Below are 20830 nucleotides of genomic sequence, written 5' to 3'. Positions count from 1 at the left end.
GAGGGGAGGAGTGGGAAGCCACAGGAGCTGAACTGTTGGAGTCAGAGCCAGAGACGCAGGGGAGCAGTGGCGGACGGAGGACCAACAGCTAACCACTCACTCTTTAGCTGAGTTTAGGAACAAGTGGGAATCGGAGGGACAGAGATCAAAATATTGGCTTTATCATGATGACTCGACTCAGGTGGTCCCCGAACGGCGCTCGGCAAGTGTGCTGCATGTCCCCGCTGCACGTACCTTCCCACGCTCCTGGCTGGCTGTTCCTTCTCTTCTCCGTGCTCCTCCAACTGTCCGCTCCTCGTGCCCGTCCTCAGGGTGGGGAGTAACAGCTTCCTGCCTTCTGAGCAAGCCCCCCGCCCCCCGCTCTCTCCCATCTTCCTCTGGGCCCGTAAGCCCTGCCTTCTCTCTGCCTCCCATGGGTGAAGGCGCACCTCCCACCAAAGGCACCAGGTGGGCCCCCACATGCTCCTTGTCTCCCCTGCACCATCGACCTTTAAAGAAGCACGGTGTGTACGAGGTGCCCAGAGAGGCTGGCGCACAGTGAACACTACATGTATTTATTAGTCACTCAGAGCATTTTCTCCCTGTCTACTGGACCTTTCCCAGCAAACACTGGGTTATTTCTCCCAACTCAAACAAAACAAAACAAAACCTCTCAACTCCATGTCTCCTACCAGCTACTGCTAATCTCTCCCTTTATTTGGGTAAAACTTCTCTAACAAGTTTGCACCCCAGTCTCCATTTTCCTGACCACGGTTTCCTGACCCCAATCCAAACAGGTTTTACACTTCCTCACTCCACCGCTGTCCTCGCTCCCAGGGGCGCTAGTGGCCCCCACGCTGGCTCAGCCCTTACCCGGTCACCTGGCACACAGTGGATGGAGCCGATGGTGTCCCCTCCCTGACCTGTGCCCTTCCTCTGCCCTCCACAACTCCACTCTTCTGATTTCCTCCTCTCGCACCCGCTGCTCATTTTCAGGCTTTTTGTGGACACTCCTAGCTCCCCCGAACACTTAAACGGCTCAGTCCCTGAATCTCTTCACTGGCAACACTGCTCGCTGGGTGAGTCAGTCTGGTCTTGTGGCTTTAGCAGCACAAATACCAGTTTTATGCTTACAAGTCTCAAACTTCTATCTCACCCTGAACCTCTCCTGGGACTTGAGACCCAAATATCTAACTGCCTGCTCAACACCTCCATCCAGATGTCAAATTCGCCTTGTGAACACGCCCCACGCTGAGCGCCGGCCTGCTCTCCTCAAACTTCCGTTCCTTCCAGCCGCTCAGGTCCCACACCTCAAGTCCTCCCGACCCTTTTCTCTCTCCCAGCTCCCGTCTAACCCATCAACAAATCTCTTTAGCCCTACCTTCAGAATACTTCCAGAATCTGACCTCGTTATCACACCCGCAGCTACGTCTCTGGTCCACGGCACTGACATCCCTCACCTGGACTTAACTGCAGGCTCCCAGCATGTCTGCTGCCCAGCCTAACCTAACATACCAGCCATACTGATCCTGTTACAAAGTAAGTCCTATCACTCCTCCATACAAGACCCTCCAGTGGCTTCCCACTGAGCAATAAAAACCAAGGTTCTTGCAAAACCTCTAAGATCGGGCTCCTGCTGTCTCTCTGAGCTCATCTTCACCTATCCCCACTCCGTCCCGCCCCAGTCACACCAGCCCCCTTGTTGCTCCTGCGATGTTCCAAACACGCTCCTACATCAGGATCTTCATGCTCGCCAGCTGCCCTCTTCTGGAACGTTCTTTCCCCAGATATCTATACAAACTGATCCCTTACTTCTTTTAGGTGTTTACTGAATGTCCCCCTCTTAATGAGGTCTTCCCTAACCTACCTTTATAAGACTGTTTCCTGACATGTGGTAGCCACTTTCCCCTCCCCCTCCTCCTAACATTCTACAGTTTTACTTTTTTTTTTTTTTTTAAGATTTTATTTATTTTTTTGACAGAGAGAGAGAGAACACAAGCAGGGGGAGTGGGAGAGGGAGAAGCAGGCTTCCCGCTGAGCAGGGAGCCTGATGCGGGGCTCGATCCCAGGACCCTGAGTTAATGACCTGAGCTGACGGCAGATGCTTAACGACTGAGCCACCCAAGTGCCCCACATAGTTTTACTTTTTAATTTTGTTTCTTGTCTGTCTTCCCCCACAAAAATGTAAGTTGCACAAAGGCAAGGATTTTTGTCTATTCACTGCCATATCCCCATCATCAAGAGCAATGCTTAGGATTTGGCAGGCTGATAAATCAGTACACTGTAATCAAACACTTCTTGAACGGCCTGACTCCGTGCATGCAGAACAGGCCTGATATACAGCTGCAACTGTGCTCCTTAGGCGGCCTCTCCCCAGTTGACTTTATCCCACCCCCAAGACCTACAGGCACCCCCGCAGAGCTCTTCCAGAGCCTTCCCTGGAAAAGCCACTGCCTCCATCCTGATGACAGGCCCCTCCCAAGAGAAAAGGGAGGAGTGAGCTCAGGGTTCTCAGTCCCAGCCTCCGGGTAAGTCTGCCCTCCTCTCTGGGTATGGTACCTTCCTGTTCCCCAACTCCAGCTCCTCATTTTCTGGGGGAGAGTGAGAAGAGGACAGAAGGAAGCTCCTGGGTTCTTGGAAAATAGATGGCCCTACCCTCAGTGGAACCTGGAAGAATGACAGATGGCTGTTCCCCTATCCCAATACTCCCCAGCATCTCGTCTGCTTACCTAGTTTGACTGCACATGGTAATGTTAGGTAATGCTGACACAATGTGCCCCACATAAGGTGCCTGCTCCGTCTCTCCTCCCCACCCCCCCCCAGTCAGAGCAGTGGAGAGAGAGCAAGGAGAAGGGGGGCCTCCAGCCTTGGGCTCCTCCCTAACAGAAATGGTCTCATCAGAAATGGAGGCGAGAGGGGTCAGGGAAAAGTAAACAAGAAAGGTACTCACTTCCAAGTGAACATGCACCCTGTGGGCGGAACAGACCTATAAATGACTAATTCCAAGAACATTAGATTAACATCCTCCTACTCTATATTTTGATTTAATGGAAACTCAGCTCAGTGAAACTGAAAAGGTCTAAAGGTTAATTTGATAAAACTGATCACTCAATTAAAAGGTGATGTTCCTTTAGGAACCTTATACGTTAACCTTTTAAGCTGGAAATCGACAGTATGGTTATTCTATTAGTAAAAACAGAAACCAAAGAAGTTTTCCCCCAAGTGGTATTGTTTTGTTGCCAACACATTGCAGAAAGGTACATCCACCAGAAGGGGAGACATTATTTTTAATTAAAATCATTCAAGAGATCCAGCCAGAGGCTACCTCCATTGCATGCTGTTCTGCTCTAGTAAAATGTCATTACTAAAAAAAATTAAATGGGTCAATAAAGTCTGAGCTCTACATTATGGAAAAAATTACAGCTTCCTAATTATGTCAAACTAACATAGCTTTATGGGTCTGAAGGCAATTTTTCTTTCAATTCCGCACTCATACTCCATCCAAAATGTTCCCGGCCAAGGCCAGCACACTGCACTGGGAAGCAGGAGCGGTAAACAGGCAGGCTGCAGACCATCCGCTACCGGCCGGAGGGGAACTTGATGGGAACCAAGAAGGGCAGCCCATCTTGATCCGGAGAGAACGCAGGTCACTGAGGAGATGCCTGCTCCCTAGTCCTCATGTTTCTGCGTGAATCAGCTCCCCTGGTGTGACCCCAAGTGCCTTCCTCAGCCTCCTGGCAGGGGAGAAGGGGGACTTCTCTGATCGGTAAGCTGGCAGAAGGAACCAGGCACAGAGAGGGACATGCGCATGCACCTAGCCATGGCCCCTTGCTCTCTCCTCTTTGGGATCTGCTTGCTTATAGACAACAGAAGCCCTGCTGTCCTCCTCTCTCTCATATGCCAGAAAGGGGGCTGCCCCCGATCTCTGTGCTGCAGGGACTGCGACTGTTCAGTGGCAGGAACGGCTGAGTGAGTCTGTCTAATTCCAGAGCCTTCAGTAAGGCCACCCACTCTCAGACCCAAGCTCTGCCTGCCACCCTAGATTTCACCAGTGATCAAGCTGATCACTCATCCATCTCCATCATGCTGACCTGACCCCTGCATCCCAACTCTCTCCCTTCCTCCCTCCCTCCCTCCCACCTCTCTCTGGCAGGAAGGACAGGTGTGTTCTTTTCTAACTGCCCACCCTTATAACTTCATCATAGGTCACATGGGGTTCCAGTCCAGTTACCCTTCACCACAGGACTTCTCTGTGTCAGGAACTTGCACACATCTCTTCTAATCCTCAGAAGAGCATCATCCACATTGAAAAAAGAAAACAAGCACGAGATGGGAAGTGAGCTCTAGACACTCACATGACTAACACGTGGCAGAAGTGGGGCTGAACTTAGGTGTCACTGACCCCCCCAAGCCCCTGCTCTGTCAAAAGGACCATAACAGGGGCAGGAGTGGAACACAGAATGCATGAATTAGCAATGAACGGCTGCCACTGGGAAAAGGAGTAAAAGACTGAGCTTCCATAATAAGGTGATGGATTCGTCAAGACTAAGAAATAAGAAAGCCTCAGGAACTAGAGTTCCATCTGATGCTCAAGCCACACAACCAGTAAGAGGCAGAGCAGGAAGGACCGATCCCTGGAGATCCCGGGCATCAGTCCGAGCATCCGCTGCCGGTAGCTGGGAAAGAGGAAGTCCTGGCCAGCGGCCGGCTATCCTGGGTGACATCAGGGAGTGGATACGGAGTGGTCTGCAAACACGGATACACAGTGTGTGGGAGCTGAGGAGAAATAAATGCCTTAATATCACTATTCTAATCACAAGTTTAAAACTACTTCAAAGTTCCAGAACAGCACCCTTATACAATAATCTTATAAATGCAAGGAAAAAATGCGTTGCATTTCAATGATACTGTCTTATGTGAATCTCTCAACTAGCCAGGGAGGGATTATCAGCCCCTCTGTTTAGAGGAGGACTCCACAAGCTTTTTTTGAAAAGGGCCAGACAGTAAATACATTCAACTTTGCAGGCGATGTAGTCTGTCACAGTCATTTAATTCTGCTGTCGTAGTGCAAAAGCAGCCAAAGATAACACGTAAATGAATGGGCTTGGTGGTGTTCCAATAAACTTTATTTAGGGACACTCAAATGTGAATTTCATTTAATTTTCATATGTAGTGAAATCTTGTTCTTTTCCCCTGGCTGTTTAAAAACTATTCTTAGTTCACAGGCTGTACAAAAACAGGCAGCAGGGTGGACTTGGCCTCCAGGTGGTCATTTGTTGACCCCTGGTTTAGAGACGACATTGGGTTTTACAGATTGACTTTCTCAGGTTCACAAGGCCAATAAGGGAGTGGGGTGGCCTGAACTAAACCAACATTTAAAACCTTCGCCTTGTTAGATGCCTTTTCAAGGCAAAGGGAAGTGAACAATGGATTTCCATGAAAGGCCTCTACAAACACTTATGTAACCTAAGTTGTCGGGTACTCCAGAAAAAGGAGCTGGACAGAGAGGTTTATGCAAGTTTTGTTAAGCTTCCCAAAATGACTACAGCTTCCATTTTTATAGAGTATAAAATTAGTACTTGATATCCATGTACACCTCTGGAAATGAAATTCACACTGCCATCTAGTGTTGAGCTATCACTTCAACTGAGAACTTAAAAATAAGGTCTTCTTGGTACTATGCACTAAGAGTAATTCACTACATTCCAAAATTATACAATGAAATACACTTAGAAGTACAAAGTTGCCGATGATGACATTTCCTATGTCCCACCCAACCTTCTCATTCATTAATTCACACAGGACACTTGAAGTGCAGTCCTATGGTAGACAGGCCACACCATTACCAGGTGCAAAACCTCAGGGAAGCACAGGGGACAAAGTATCTGCCCTGTGATGCTCCTGCATCTGCTGAGAGCTGGAGTCTATTCCAGAACCCATTTTGGAAGTCTCAATCAAAATGCTTTTCTCTTTTGAAAAAGCAACCTAACCAAACCTTCTCTAGATGCAAGAGTTCTTGTCATGCGTGTTTACATGACTTGCATCGTTCCATCCTTTGTTCAATAAACACATACTGAGACACTGTGTCTCATTCGTGTCTACGTGTTTCATAACGTCTATGGTACATAGAGAGATACAAACATGTGGGAGCATCAGCAGAGAAGATCACACTGTGGGGATATCGTGACCCCAAGGGCATGCGGGCTAGCAGAGCCTACCCTGCAGGATACAGGAGCTTCTGCCTGCTCTGCATATACCACCACCAAACTGATCCTCCCCAGGACAACTCTGAGTTAGTAAAAAGTAAGGATAAGAGGCTCAATAGAAATACAGATGTGGGAAAGAATTCAGTCACCAAAGCCACGGTAAAAAATATGCACTTACCTATAAGCATTAATATAATCTTTCCTGTGTTCCAAAAGAAAATCTCTCAGTTTGCCAATGTGTGAAATCTAGAATCAAAAGAAAGCAAAGAGTTATATGGATAGATACGTAACACTCACCTGCAATACATTTTAAATTATCAGAGGATGGAATGCAGGTTGTAGACAAATTTTGAAGCTACAAACTGGACAACTTTGGTTTTGGATTCTCATATATAGTTGAGCCTTGAACAATGAGGGGTTGAGGGGCACCAACACCCCCCCCCAGTTGAAAATCCTTATATAACTTTGGACTCCCCAAAAACTTAACTATTAGTAGCCTGTTGACCAGAAGTCAGTCAGCACATATTCTGTATATGTATCGTATACTGTATTCTTATAATAAAGCTAGAGGAAAAAAAATGTTACTAAGAAAATCATAAGGAAGAGAAAAATCCATTTATAGGACTGTACTGCATTTATCAAAATAAAATCCACATATAAGTGGGCCCACACAATCCACACCCATGTTGTTCAGGGATCATCTGTCATCACTAACTTGTTGGTTAACTTTCCCAAAGTCACCCACATTCCTGGGCTTTGGTCTCTCATTGACAGTTGCCTCTTCCTATAAGAGTTGTGATATGATCCAAGATGTTAGGAAGAGATGATCTCTAAGGAACTCCAAGATTAAATGAGATAATGCGTGTCCAGTAACTATATAGCATGTGCTCAATAAAGGCCAATTCCTTTCCTTATGTGTCTGATATCTAAAATTTTATAGACAAATACTCCTTCCGAGTATCCTGGGGATGGATTCTAAGGCTGGAGATACCAAGTTTATAGACAGGGCTCCACAGAGCAACAGAGGTAAAAGCTTCAGGGGCAACACTGGATCCCACCCAACACAGCAAACCTCCATCTTCCCGATGGCCTACTTCCCCAGATGAACAAAAATGGCACAAAGATACAAAGGACTCTCTCTATTTGTGATGGCTGGTATCTAGTATACTAAAACCCTACCCTAAAGCACCTGCCACATGTCAGCATGTGGAGCTAGGGATTAAAAAATAAGTAAAATAAAATAAAAAGAGGTAGGAAGAAACCTACAACCATGGTTGACAAAGACAAAAGTGTTTCCAGAAGGAAAGAATAATTAACTAAGCCGGTGGCCTGCTCTGTCCTTTGACCACTGCTCACACTAGCTTCCTCCTAATGCCCTTTGTACTTATTCCAAACATACATAACACCAGCCTTGAAGGGTCCGCTGAACTTTCATCTTTTCCATGAAAGTTTTTCTGTCAAGGCCAACTCAGGCTAATTTTCACTTTGCTCTCAACTTAAAAGCACTTCTGCATACCACCCACGTGGCACGAAGTTACACATGGCCCCGTCCTCTGGCTTCTCCATCAATGGGATTATGAACCATGTAAGCAGGGGCTGGGCTGCTTCCCCGCAGTTCTAAGCACAACACGGCGCACAGAGGGTAGTCACTAAGTATCTGTGGAACGAATATATGTCTAAATACAAAGATGGTATTTATCACAAAGGAAACATTCAGTGTTTGGCTGCAGATAGGTCAATAGGGGTTCAGTTAAATTTCCCACAAAGTCTAGATAAATAATAAATATGGTTCAGAAAAGTACCTTCAGGCATTTGAAGAGCAGGACTCAAACTAAAAATGAAGTACGGCCATAACGTTCACTTATTTACCAGGTTAACAAACAAGGGTTGAGAGCCTGCCTGACATCCCTGGCCCTGTGAGGTACGTTCACTAGCACGACTTTGTTCTCTCCCCTACAGCCCTGTTGTGGGCACAGACAAAAGTGCTCTCTAATATTAACCAGTTTAGGAAAATGAGCCTCACAGGAGCTAGGTGATTCATCCAAGGTGACACACGTACCGCGTGGCAGAGCTTAAAGGTAAACTCAGGACGGTCTGAGTTCAAGTTCAGCATGTTTTCCTGTACAACATAGCTGCCTTCCTTACACCCTTATTCCTATTTTCTACTTAAATGCATTATAAAATCTGACTTTTAAGACTGTGGGGAAAACATTTAAGAGAAGTACAAACAAGGTGTTTACTGCACCACATATACGATTTGATCGTTACTCTCCTGTTTTAAACTTTCAATGGTTTCTATCCCCCTTCCCCAGCCCCTACCTACAAGGGGCCAGGTAAACAGCACACAGGAGTAAAGCAAGGGAAGTGGACGGCTGTAGTACATTTGGCAGTGGTGAACTCTGGGTTTAAAAAATGCTGCAGCCAAAGGAAGCAGCTCTGCAGCTGATTTGCCAAAGGGCAGCCAACCGTAACCTCTGGGCCTAAACAATGGGGGGTCAAGTCCTAACTCCCATAAAGCACTCAAGGCCCTTCAGAGTCCAGCTCCAAGAGTCCTGTGTGGCCTCGGTCCCTGCCACACTCCCCACCAGGTTCCAGGCTCCAAGTCCCAGGGCTTCCCAACACGCACATCCAGATGGTTCTCCCTTTTCCTGGAATACCCTACCGACCGACCTCCTTCCCAAACTTCTCCTCCTCTTTCAAGACACTCGTTTCTTCCCTACTCTGCATTCCCAGGCACAGCCAGAGCCCACTCGCCCACAGAATGTGGCCCATAGACGCATTTCAGCACCCTTCCCTCAAGAGGGCCACAACGACTCGTTTTAGACTGACTTCCCTTCACCAGATGGCCAGCTCCTAGAAGGCGAAGGGTCGTTTCTTTCCTGTTCTTGGAGAAAAGCAGAGCCTCAAAAACTTTCACTACATGTTGAATAAACAGTGGGTATTGAATAATCCCCAAAGGATTATATTGACTGTTGTAGGCAGAGTCATGCCACCCTCACAGCATATAATCCCTGGAACCTGTGAATATATTATGTGACAGGGCAAAGGAGAATTAACGTAGCAGATGGAATTAAGGTTGCTCATCAGTCCACCTTAGAATAGGGAGATTATCTAGGTAGGTAGGCCCTGCATAATCACAAGGGCCCTTAAATGTGGAAGAGGGAGGCAGAAGACAGAGGCAGCGTGATGCAATGGGAGAAGGACTCAATCCAACGTTGCCTGCTTTGAAGATGGAGGGGAGGAGCCAAGGAATGGGGTCAGCCTCTACAAGTTGGGAAAGGCGAGGAAATGGATTCTCCCCTACCGTCTCCCCAGAAAACAACACAGCCCTGCCAACGCCTTGATTTCAGCCTAGGAAGTCCCATTTTGGACTTCTGCCTACAAGACCGTAAGATAATAAATTTTTGTTGTTTTAAGCCACTGGATTTATGGTGACTTGTTACAGCAGCAAGAAGAAACTAATACACCTTGTCTTAGTTTAAGCTGCTGCAACAAAATCCCACAGGCTGGGTGGCTTACAGGACAACACAGTCTCACAGTTCTGGAGGTTGGGAAGTCCTAGATCAAGGTGCCAGGAGATCGGGGGTGTGGTGAGACCCCTTTTCCCAGTCTGCATAGAGCTGCCGTGGTGGAGAGGTGTCACCTCTCCTGTGTCTCTTCTTATAAGGTCATTAATCTCATTCATGGCCTGATCACCTCCCACTGGCCCCACCTCTTCCCACTATCACACTGGCAATTAGGGCTTCAATACATGCATTGGGTGGGGGGGGGGGGCGGGACACAAACATTCAAAGTAGGTTAACAGGGTTTTTTTTTTTAAGAGTCATAAAGTTTTCTGTAAAAAGTTTTAGCAAGTCCAAAGGAATCTAGCACATAGGCTAGATCCACCGCCCACCCCCCACTGCCTCCCACCTGCACCTCTAGTTGGCTGTAGTCTACCAGGATACAATGGTGCAACGGGGTGAGTGTCAGCAGAAAGAAGGCCCCACAGGCATCTCAAAAAACATTAGAAGGGGTTTCACTTCAAGTATAACAAATGCGATCCCAATTTCTTATATTCTGTAATGGCAAATTTCTTTAAATTTATTAAAACAAACTGAAGCTTTTTCAGTATTAAATGGAATTCTTGGTAAATTAAGAGGTATCAATTACTGACTTAACAATATCAGTATAACTCAATGTTTAACGTGAGTATAACGAACAAAATAATATTTCAAATGCATAAATGAGCAGTAAGATTTCTATAGGTATTTGACAGCCCTGAAATTCTATTAGATTCCTAAAATAAATGCACACACACACAAATCACAAGAAATCAATAAGAAAAAAATTTCAATAGGTCTTTGACTTATCTAAATAGATACCCTTAAGTCCCAAAGAGCATTATATGATAGGGCTGTCTTCATCACGAACGATTTGACAGTTTAATCACATGACCACCACCATCTTTGTAAAGATTCTTGGCCAAGCTGTGATCTGTTCACTGTTGTGCTTAGTCCTATTTTTGAGAATAAACTGCCAAAGATAGTATATTTCATATGATTCTGATATGGCCCTTATGTTTTCAAAATTTTAGAGGTTGAGTACTTGTATGCTTTCCATTCTGAATGCTTCTACACATAGTGCTCATTTTAAAAGAAGCACCTGTATGTGTGTATCCAAAGAGAATGCCTCTTACTTCTAAAAGGAGAAAGGCCATTCCAGTGTCAAGTCTGACATGGAAATCATAGTAAAATGAAAGTCTTATTGCCCTGTAAAGATCTAAAACTAGGGTCGATTTCTTAGTCTTGGTATCACTGAATGACATGGGGAGAGGGCAGGGAGAGGGTCCTGGGAGCAAACAAGAGGTCACTGGAAAAGTCTGTGGGACCGGTGGGGGACAAAATGCAGGGGCTAAAACCAGCAAGTGTTCTGGGGGCTCAGCCATGCTGTGGGGCGCATCACAGCCTCGGGCAGATGAGGGACACATCATCTTCACAGCTCTGTGCCTCTGTGACTTCTCTTCTCCTGCCTGCTATCTTTATTCCAACTCCATGCCACCAGAAGAATCCCTGTTCATCCTTCCAGGTTCCACTTAAATGTCACCTCCTCCACGAAGCCTTCCCTAACACCTTCCTTAGTATTTTACAGATACCCATTAGCACTCTCCATAGAACATTAGAAGTATTTACCTGTGGCCCCCCCGACTAGACTTCAACTGAGTTCCCTGAGGTCAGGATCTATGCCCTATTCATCTCTGGAAGTGAATAAATGTTGGATGAAGAAAGGAGGGGGAAAAAAAGAATGTGTGGGGGTTGAAAATCCAACAGAAAGGGCTTCAAGATCTGATAACTCCTGACGTACGAGTTGGATCAAAAAGGTATCAGAGGTATCACAAGATTGCCCCGAAACAACAACTGTGAACAAACAAAGGAAGATGAACACGCTGGCTATCTGTGCGAGTAATTCTCCTAGAAAGTCAGTGGGGTGTGTTTTCAGAAGGTAAAATCTACAGAAGACGTGCAACCTAACACACTTCACAAGAGATGACCTGCTCTCAAAAGGCTGATCATCTTCCATCTGACAGTCGGCCCACCATGGGCGAGTTTTTATGGCCATGAGCCGTGGACTGATTACACTGCCATATTATGTGAAAAGTGTCCTTCATTTCTAACATAAACTGTACTTTAAAATAAGAATTGAACTGTAGCTAAAAGAGAAAAGGAACAAAGGAATGCAAGATGTATTTACTATCTGCACTGTACCAATCACTTTAAGCAGGTTATTTTGTTTAACTCTGACGTCAACCCTGTTGAAATAGATTATTTTTCTTGGTGGAGAGAAACCAAAGCCCGGAGAGGTGGTATTACCGGCAGAGCCGGTAACCCCTAAATATGCTGAGCCAGCACGGGCTCCCTCAAAACCATTAAATTAATGGACATGCTGGTATTTTCTAGTTTCATTCAAGTTACTTTAATGCCTGCTGTGTACTGTTATTTCACCAGTTAAAGAAAAACTCCCACTTAATACTGATATTAAGAAATTACAATGATTTTTTGCTTAGGTATGATAACAGCAAGCATTAGGATTACTTTTACTTTTTTGTTTTTAAAATTCTTACCTTTTAGAGATGTATACTGAAAAATTTACAAGTCAAATATGATACCTTGGATTTGCTTCAAAACAATATGGGGGAGAGGGAGTATCAGATGAAGCAGGATGGATCATGAGTCGGTACGTGTTGAAGATGGGGCACATGTGTAGACGGAGGTTCCTTATGCCATTCTGTCTACTTCAGTATATATTTGAAATCTCTCTTAATAAAAACATTATTTAAAAAAAAATCTCCCATTTAACATTTGCTTCCCCCCTAACTCTTTTAGTCATTTGAAGTACAGATTTTCTGCTGCCAAACTAGTAATAATCCATACTCGAACCAAAAACTAAATTCCATGCAAAATCTCTACCTATTTTATTTCTAAGTACTTGCAATCTTGGCTTAAAGTTCCATTTACCAGGTTTGATGCCCCTTCAAAAAAGCGAAAAACAACAAAACCTTCACTGAGCGGAGACCGTGTGCCAGGTGGTATTCCCGGAGCTGTGTGTGCACTCACCTAATTCTCCCAGGCGCGCTCACGGGTAACACCATCACGCCTATTCTACGGGTGAGAAAACGGAGTCAGAGACAGGATAAATAATGTGCTTAGGGACACACGGAGTGAAGTCTGGATGGAGCCCAGGCATTCCACGTATCAGGCTTGAGTTCTTAACCTCCAAACTGAAGCACAGATGGTGGGCAGGTCACAACTGTAGTAGTCCAGTACAATATTCACAAAGGGGACGACGGAGAAAGGTATCCGAGTGAGCAACGTCAAGCTGATCCTTTCTCCCTCTCCTATTCAGCAATGCATTACACACCTGCTTACACCGAACAGTGACTGCCTCTTGCTGAGCACCCACCATGGGTGCGTCAGGCCGTGCAGAAACTGCTCGGTCAACCTGTACCGTCATTTACTCTCCCAGAACAACTGGATGAATCAGACATGACCCTCATTCCCCTTTAAGAAACGTGGAAACTGAGGCCCATGCAAGGTTACAAAGCTAGCAAGCAGCAGAACTGGGACTGATCGCAGGTCTGTGTGACTAAAGGGTGAAGTCACTCATCCTGTATTATACTGTCAAAGACTAGGCGGACTACTAATAATTAGCTTACTGAAGTTTGAGGTTTTTCTTCACAGTAATATAAGCCGGGTTTCATGTGAGAGCATGTGTGTACAATGTTGAATTTTTAACTACAGTGGATACAGAAAGATCTGCAAGAAAGGCTTCCACACACAGTGCGCATTTTAAGTCACCTATACGCCAAAGTAGGAATATTCATGTATCTAAAGGGAATGTTTCTACTGGCTCACATCCTCTCCTCCCAGGTCAGCTGCCGTGCCTTGGGTTTTGCAACACGGCAGGCTTGGCGTTGGCAAAGCTACCTGGATGTGGAGCGGAAGGCCCACAAACGTGAGCAATGAGACAGGACGGTCAGGAAGACCAAAGGTACAATGCTGACAAGTTCATTCTGAGTATCAATCATCAAACTACCACAAAACATGGCTTAAACGAACAATGAAGACAACTTCCCAGACTGCTTTTCTTCTCCACGTTTGAGTGCCCCTACAGCCTCCTATAGGTTGGGCAGGGTACGGGCAGAGGAGCAGACTCAGGGCAAAAGGCTGCGCGGATCTGGGCGGAGCAGGGTGGGCAAGAGAGAGATGGGTTAGAAATCCAGGGAGGGCAGAGATTCTTGGGTTCTGACCTCTGCTTCACCACCCACTGCTGAGGGAGACCCTGATCCCCACTCCTTAGGCTTTACATGCAGGGGCTTCAGCGGGACCAATATTCCTGGCCTCAGAGAGGGGAGGAGCAACTTAACTAACCGGTTTATGATTTGGACAAAGGAATGATCATGCTCAGCTCCATCTCACCCTCCCCTCTGTTCACATCAGCCAGCCAGCAGAGAGGGTATGTTCTGACCCAAGCTCCCCCCATATTTGGCTACAAATCTAAAGCCAGGTTCCCCATGTGGCTTTTTCATGTTCTGACTCCTGTATTTCTCTTTCAGGTGGTTCCAAAATTGGGCTGAGAAGAAAGGGGTGCTTTTACAAGCTCCCCTAAACTCTTCACCTTTGCCAACTGAAATTTTGAGTAAGTTGCTTAATCTCCCTGGGCTTCACTACAAAGAGAGGGAGGTAAACGTTATTTTGAAATCCAGTAGTAGCAGGAGCTAACCGCCAGCTTTTACTGAGTGCATACTATGTGGCCAGCACCAGTGTAAATGCTCTGCACCTCTTACCTCATTTACTCCTCACGACCCTGTGGGGTAGGTTCCATTATGATCTCAGTCCACAGAAGAGAAGACACGGAGGTATACATTCCGTGTAAATGGTTCAGGAGAAATGGGAGGTTGTGACTCCCAAACCAAGAGCCTGCGTGCTTCTAGTCTCTGCAAGTCCACCCACAAGGATGGCCCTGCCGTCCCAGCTGAGCACAGCACGTCTTGAGACTTGCTTTTACTGCGAGTGTAGATGGAATGTTTTGGGATCAAAAATACCCAATGCTGAGCAGAGTTGTTCTAGTTAAAGGCACGGGCTACAGCTATGGGGCAGTAAAAGCTAACAGCCACATTCCAGGATCAGCCGGGATCTGGCTTCTTCAGGAAGTTGACACTTCACCCAACAAGTGATTCGAACTGCATTCTAAAACTACAGGTATCCATCTGACTCCTTCATTCCTTTCTTTCTCTGAACATAAACTGAGTTCACTGTTAAGTAGCTCTATTTAAGTAAGACTCATTCCCCAAATCAAGACACTGAAATTCCCCACAACCCATCTATCATAAAAGCAGTGTGGTTTCTAAATCAGATGCATTTGACGGGAGGGAAAAAAAGACTCTCACATCACCTGTCCTTACGCATAAAGGTTTTACTAGGAGGGAGCAAACAAAACCAAAAGCATCCCAGCCTGCGCACCCGTGAGATCGCGCAAGGTACCCTGGGTGAATCTGAGCTGCTGACGTGGCAGGTTTGGCCACAAGCGTATTATTGGGGGGATGGGGGTGGGAACCAAGCCTGCCCAAAATACACACTGCATGACCCATTTACAGAAAAGACGGGAAATGGCACCTAAAGTTGTACACACACAGAAAGGAACCTAAATGATTGCCTATCCAAATATTGATGGTTGTCTGCCTGGTGAGATTTGGAGATTTTGCTTTCTTCTTAATACATTTTTGTACTTTTTTCCTATAATTCGTATGTATCGTCTTTGTAATCAGACGAAGTGAAAGGCGGCAAATCTTCCCACATACTGCCTAAAAGTATGCACTGACTCCCCATTACTGACAAATCAGACCCAATTTAAGTCTGAGGCCTGGAGGTGCCTCTCCCTGCGGACAACTCCAGAGTCAGAGCCCCCCCCCAACCCCCAACCAATCCCAGTCTTCTGCCTCAACTCCTCTGCTCAAGGGAGACACCTCCTAAAAGTCTTCTCTGCCACTTCCAGGCCAGGTTGAGGCCCCCTCCTTCGGGAGGATCTCTTTCAGAGACGTTAGCATCTTGTAGAACATTTTCCTGTCTATCTGACGCAAGCGGCTCAGGCATATGCCTGGTCCAAAGCCTTTCCTTAATAATGATTCAGTGTTACGAACCGGACTCTCTACCCCCTTCAAAAACGAAGAGTAGGGTAAAACTGCACAGTCCGGCGGCTCATGCTTCACGTTATCCACTAGATGGCAACACGAGGACTGCAGCTGGAGTAATAACAGGAACTCTAAAACACATCACCCTTTCTTCCCAAGGGCTTTTAAGATTTCCCCGGTTCTTTGTTTTTTGATCTAGAATCAAAGGATTATTAAAGGTTAATTATTCTGCGCAGGCCGAAGCTGGAACGACATTGTTTGAAAATACACACGTGCACTTGGAGGAGTCCAAGACGACTTGAAAACCCTGCACTCCAGGCAGGGCAGACACAAAGGGAGCTCCAGGCGCATGGCTGCCATCTGCCATCCCAGGCGGCAGGCCCAGCTCTGTTTACGTGTGTCCCCCACAGACCAGCCCTGCGAGCTGCTCCTTCCCGGGTGCTTTGTAAATTACCCAAAGCAAGATAAACTGTAAAACAAAAACCCCAGTACAAAACGGTGGGATTCTTCTCAAAGGATGACTGCCTTTTAACTGTGGGGCGAGTTCAAAGGGGTCACCAGTGTCCTTTGCTGGTCACAGCAGTGGTTTGACTTGCAAGCCACCCCCCCACAACACCCCCCCCACCATGCTAGGAATTCTGTTCTGCTGGCACTCACAACACTTCCAACAAAGACCTGATTGATTATGAAACACTAAGTACCGATTTGCATAATTTGCCTCTGCAAGAAACAACCATTGTTCAAGATTAAAGAGACTCCAGTAGGTCCCTCTGGCATATTGTAAAAAGTTCCCTGTAACACAAAATCATTATTTTTTTCATTCAATCAGTGGACACAGCTTGCTGTTCAGTTTAGTATGCAGCCAAAGGCACAGCCAGAACCACCGCTGCTGTGTAAATGTTTGCCAACTACTGATAAGCTAAAATGATTTTTCACAAGGATTGTGTTCCCGAGTTTCCTTTGGAGGCCCACTAACTAAATCCTGAATCCACTCCCTTCGGTCATAATTGAAAATACATCAATACCAATTACAGCTGCAAGTTCAGAACCAAGGCGCCTCTGGAGCAGGGTGACCCTGCAGCCCTCACAGCGGGGGCTGCCTGTGCCGGGTCCCCAAGCGAGAGAAGCTCCCCACCGACTAGTCACCCACAAAAGAGCCTGGCAAGGCCACAGACATTCCACTGGCGCTCTGGGCCACAGCCACCGGTCTGCTAAGGGACCGCCTACATGAACCCATTCCTTTCTCGCTTCTTTTCTTTCAGCAACTGTTTAGGAAGCGAGCGTCTGGGGCTGAGCCCCTCCCAGCACTCCTCCCCCCACCCCCCCACCCTCCGCCGCCACCGTTCGATGACCGCGGGGCGCTGGAGGGGTGACAGTCCTGGTGGGAGCTCTGGCCATCCCCTGCCTGTAATTACAAACTCCTGATGCCCTCTCCCTCCCTCTCCTCCCCCTGAAGCTCCATCCTACCTCTGCTTCCTGGACCCCACTCTCGCCAGGTTCTCCTCTTAAACCTCTGGCAAACTTTCTTTACCTTCATTCACTGCCTCCTCTGCCTTTGCTAACCCGTGAAAGGTACTAGGTTCAGCACGCACACACTCCCATCCGCAGCTTCATTTACCCTCTACAGAACCCGTCCACCCAGCCTCTGCCCCGCTCCTGTGTTCCAGGTGAGCGCATCCAACCTCCACTGCCAGTCCCGCTGGTGCCTCCAGAGCAACGCAGCCCCCAGCGTCAATGATCCAACCACTGACACTCAACCCTCCCAGCTTACTTAGTCCTTCCTGTTCCTGTTCCCCCAAAGAGAAAGAGCTCTCTCTCGAGTCCTCCAGTGACAAAGTCTCAGGTCATTTCAGACTCATCCCTCTTTTCTACCCCACAAATTAAACTGGTCAGCCAGGCCTGTCCACTCCGCTTGTTCAACATCTGCCAAAGGAACTGAACCACCGTCCACCCTCCGGCCCCTCCCACACCCACCCCACATTCTAGACCCACAGAGCCTTTCCCTCACGAGGCCCCCTCTTCGCTGCCTCTGCACATTGGCACCTACAGCTCTCTGCCTGCAGTGTCTTCTTTCTCATCGGCCAGTCTTCCACTCGCATGCTGGGCCCAAGAAGGTATTAACCTACGGCACTGTGGGTTCGCTCCCACTTTCTCTGTGTGAAGCCTTCCTTGAGGCACGCTGTGTCTGTTAGTTGAATGTTATAAATCCTAGTTGGATGTATATATGTATACGTGTATACACACATATATACACGTATGTAAATATAAATACATATGTAAATATATGTTATTATTAGTTCAATATATAAAATGCTCCATTCATCAATTTGGAAACCTCGTTTGAAAGAAGACACAGGTGACCATAACCTACAGAAAACTGTAATCAGTACCTAAATAACCTGTTCTGGATTTTTGTTGAGAACCAATACCAACCTTACTGGACTGCAGTTTTCAGAATTCAGCCTGGGTTGAGAGAGAAAGACAGACAGACAGACAGACACATGGAGAGACGGAGAATGAGAAATGTATGCACAAAAAAGGAGAGAGATAGATGTTTCTATTTCCACCCTTCTATTCTGGCTCCAGGCTTGAGGAGCAAACAGTTGGGATGGTAAACTGGGAGACAAGGATGACTAACACTTGTTGGGATGACTCTGGTGGCCTAATGGCTCATATTAACAACCTGAAAAAGTATTTCTTCTAATATTAAGCACCTATCCCTTTGAGAAATTTAGAAATTAAAAAAATAAAATCTTAGATTCTTCGTGTTAGTGAGATAACCAAAGAGCTCAGGATGTAATCTCAAAACCGGAAAGAGCGCTAGACAGCACTCTGTGACGCAGGGAGCTCAGGGCAGCTTTCATTTTAAAACAGGTCTAGGTTCCTCCACCTTCAAGAGACAGCAGAAGCCTATCACCTTCCCAGCCCTTTCCTCCTCGTTCTTTTGACCTCCATTTTTCTCTCTACATCTCCTTGTCTTCATGATCACACTAATTAAACATTTTAATGCCTGTTCTTCGGCTCCCCAAACTCCATCCATCATTTGGCATTGCTAGCACGTTCCCATTTCCAAACTCTGTCCATTCCCGGTCTGTCTGGCCTTTCTCTGTGCCTCGCACATGCTACGTGAAACACAGGGAATAATAAAGCAAGTAAATCTCCCCCTTCCTGGATTCTCAAAGACCAGAAAGGGCCTAGATGACGCTTACCTGCTTTGTCTGATGGAGGGGAGTCCACCGTCTCTGCCGGGTCACCCACCCCACTTGGAACCATGCCAGGTTCTTTTCCGTTCTGCACTGGGTTCAGCTATTGTGTGCCCCACCCACACCCCTCTGTGAGTCTTCTCTCTTCTCTAAACTAAACATTCTCAATCCCCTCAAGCCTTCTTTAATCTCCTCTGAATGTTGCAATTTAGGGGCCTCAAAAATCAAATGCGGTTCCCAGAACGGACTCAATATTCTGTGTGTCAGCAGGAAATGCAGAGAAAAGCAGAAACATCACCCTCTTGTTCTAGCTTCTGGGCTTCTATTAATGCTACCCAACAGCATGCTCACTTTCATGTCACCGAGTGAGGCTGACTTCTTATCAACTATAATTATTTCTCCCATGACTGCTGCTGACAATCTATGCCTTCCCTATATTCCTATTTTCCCCCACTTCCTGTTATTTTCCACTCTGATCATTCTGCCATTAAAGACATTTATAACTAAAAATAATCAATTAAAAAAATGGGGTAAAAATGGGGCTGAAAGAGAAGCAAGGAGTTCTAGTCCCCTCCCTGCAGACAAGCAGCTCAACCAGCCACACATGCCCTAATAGTCTAAATCTTCAGTCCATTTAAAACAATGTTTCCTCCACAAAAATATCACGGAGACTCTGCTAACTGCCTTCTGAAAGCAGATCTTCCCCGCACCTATCTGCCTAGCAACCCGACACAAATGAGGCTGGGGGGCGGGTATGGCCCCTGCTTCGAGGGCCCAGGCTGGTTAATCATCACTACTTTCTTTTCTGCATGCCTAGAAACCTTTATTTGTTCCCTTGACAAATATGTCAGACTCAGAATGGGCCAGGCACAGTAAGATGGGAGGTAATAAAGAAGGAGAGAGGGAGGGAGGAGGGCGAGGAGAACAGGAAGTTCCAACCCAAGGGTCTTACATGGCTTCACACAGCTTTTCAGATCCCATCCAAACCCCGTCTGGGCCGGGGACTGTGCGGAGAGCATGTGCAGAGACTGTGTACAGACTGCATGCAGTGTGTGCAGAGAGTCTGTGTGCGTGTAGAGCGTGTGCAGAGACTGTGTGCGCAGAGACTGAGTGTACGGTGTGCAGTGTGCATAGAGACTGAGTGTGCAGATTGTGCGCAGTGTGCACAGAGTGTGCAGATTGTGTGCAGTGTGTGCAGACTGCGTGTAGAGCGTGTACAGAGACTGTGTGCACAGAGACTGCGTGTACACATTGTGTGCAATGTGCGCAGACTCTGTGTGCAGAGACTGAGTGTGCAGATTGTGTACACTGTGCGCAGAGACTGTGTGCATGTGGAGCGTGTACAGAGACTCTGTGCGCCGAGACTGAGTATGCAGATTGTGTGCAGTGTATGCAGAGAGACTGTGCGTGTGTAGAGTGTTTAGAGACTCAGTGCGCCGAGACTGAGCGTGCAGATTGTGTACACTGTGTGCAGACTGTGTGCGCAGAGACTGAGTGTGCAGGTTGTGTGCAGTGTATGCAGAGAGACTGTGTGCATGCAGAGTGTGTACAGAGACTGAGTGCGCCAAGACAGAGTGTGCAGACTGTGTGCAGTGTGTGCATGCAGAGCGTGTACAGAGACTGAGTGCACCGAGACTGAGTGTGCAGATTGTGTGCAGTGTTTGCAGAGAGACGGTGTGCGTGTAGAGTGTGTACAGAGACTGAGTGCGCAGAGACTGAGCGTGCAGGTTGTGTGCAGTGTATGCAGAGAGACTGTGTGCATGCAGAGCGTGTAC

The 20830-nt window shown here is 46.9% G+C and overlaps 1 protein-coding gene across 4 annotated transcripts in view; it reads right to left on the bottom strand.

Annotated features, from left to right (window-relative positions):
- Positions 1-20830, bottom strand: part of STX18 (syntaxin 18) — a 116482-nt gene that overhangs the window by 39993 nt on the left and 55659 nt on the right. The window contains exons 1-2 of one of the 4 annotated variants that reach the window (XM_025887184.2): positions 19062-19083; positions 6364-6431 (exon numbers count right to left, since the gene is read on the bottom strand). Coding sequence is in view for 1 of the 4 variants with exons in the window: in XM_025887183.2 (XP_025742968.1) it covers positions 6364-6431 (68 nt within the window). In the remaining 3 variants the exon portion in view is untranslated. Of the gene's footprint in view, positions 1-6363; positions 6432-12778; positions 12801-18285; positions 18308-19061; positions 19084-20830 lie in introns of those variants that run through there. The other 3 variants (XM_025887186.2, XM_025887185.2, XM_025887183.2) reach the window with 3 other exon arrangements.

The sequence above is a fragment of the Callorhinus ursinus genome, unplaced genomic scaffold (assembly GCF_003265705.2).
Source record: "Callorhinus ursinus isolate GAN/ISIS: 27379988/994484 unplaced genomic scaffold, GSC_fseal_2.0 scaffold4, whole genome shotgun sequence".
In the NCBI taxonomy this organism is placed as follows: domain Eukaryota; kingdom Metazoa; phylum Chordata; class Mammalia; order Carnivora; family Otariidae; genus Callorhinus; species Callorhinus ursinus.
Note: the sequence above shows the minus strand (reverse complement) of the source record. Positions and strands in the feature narration are given on the sequence as shown.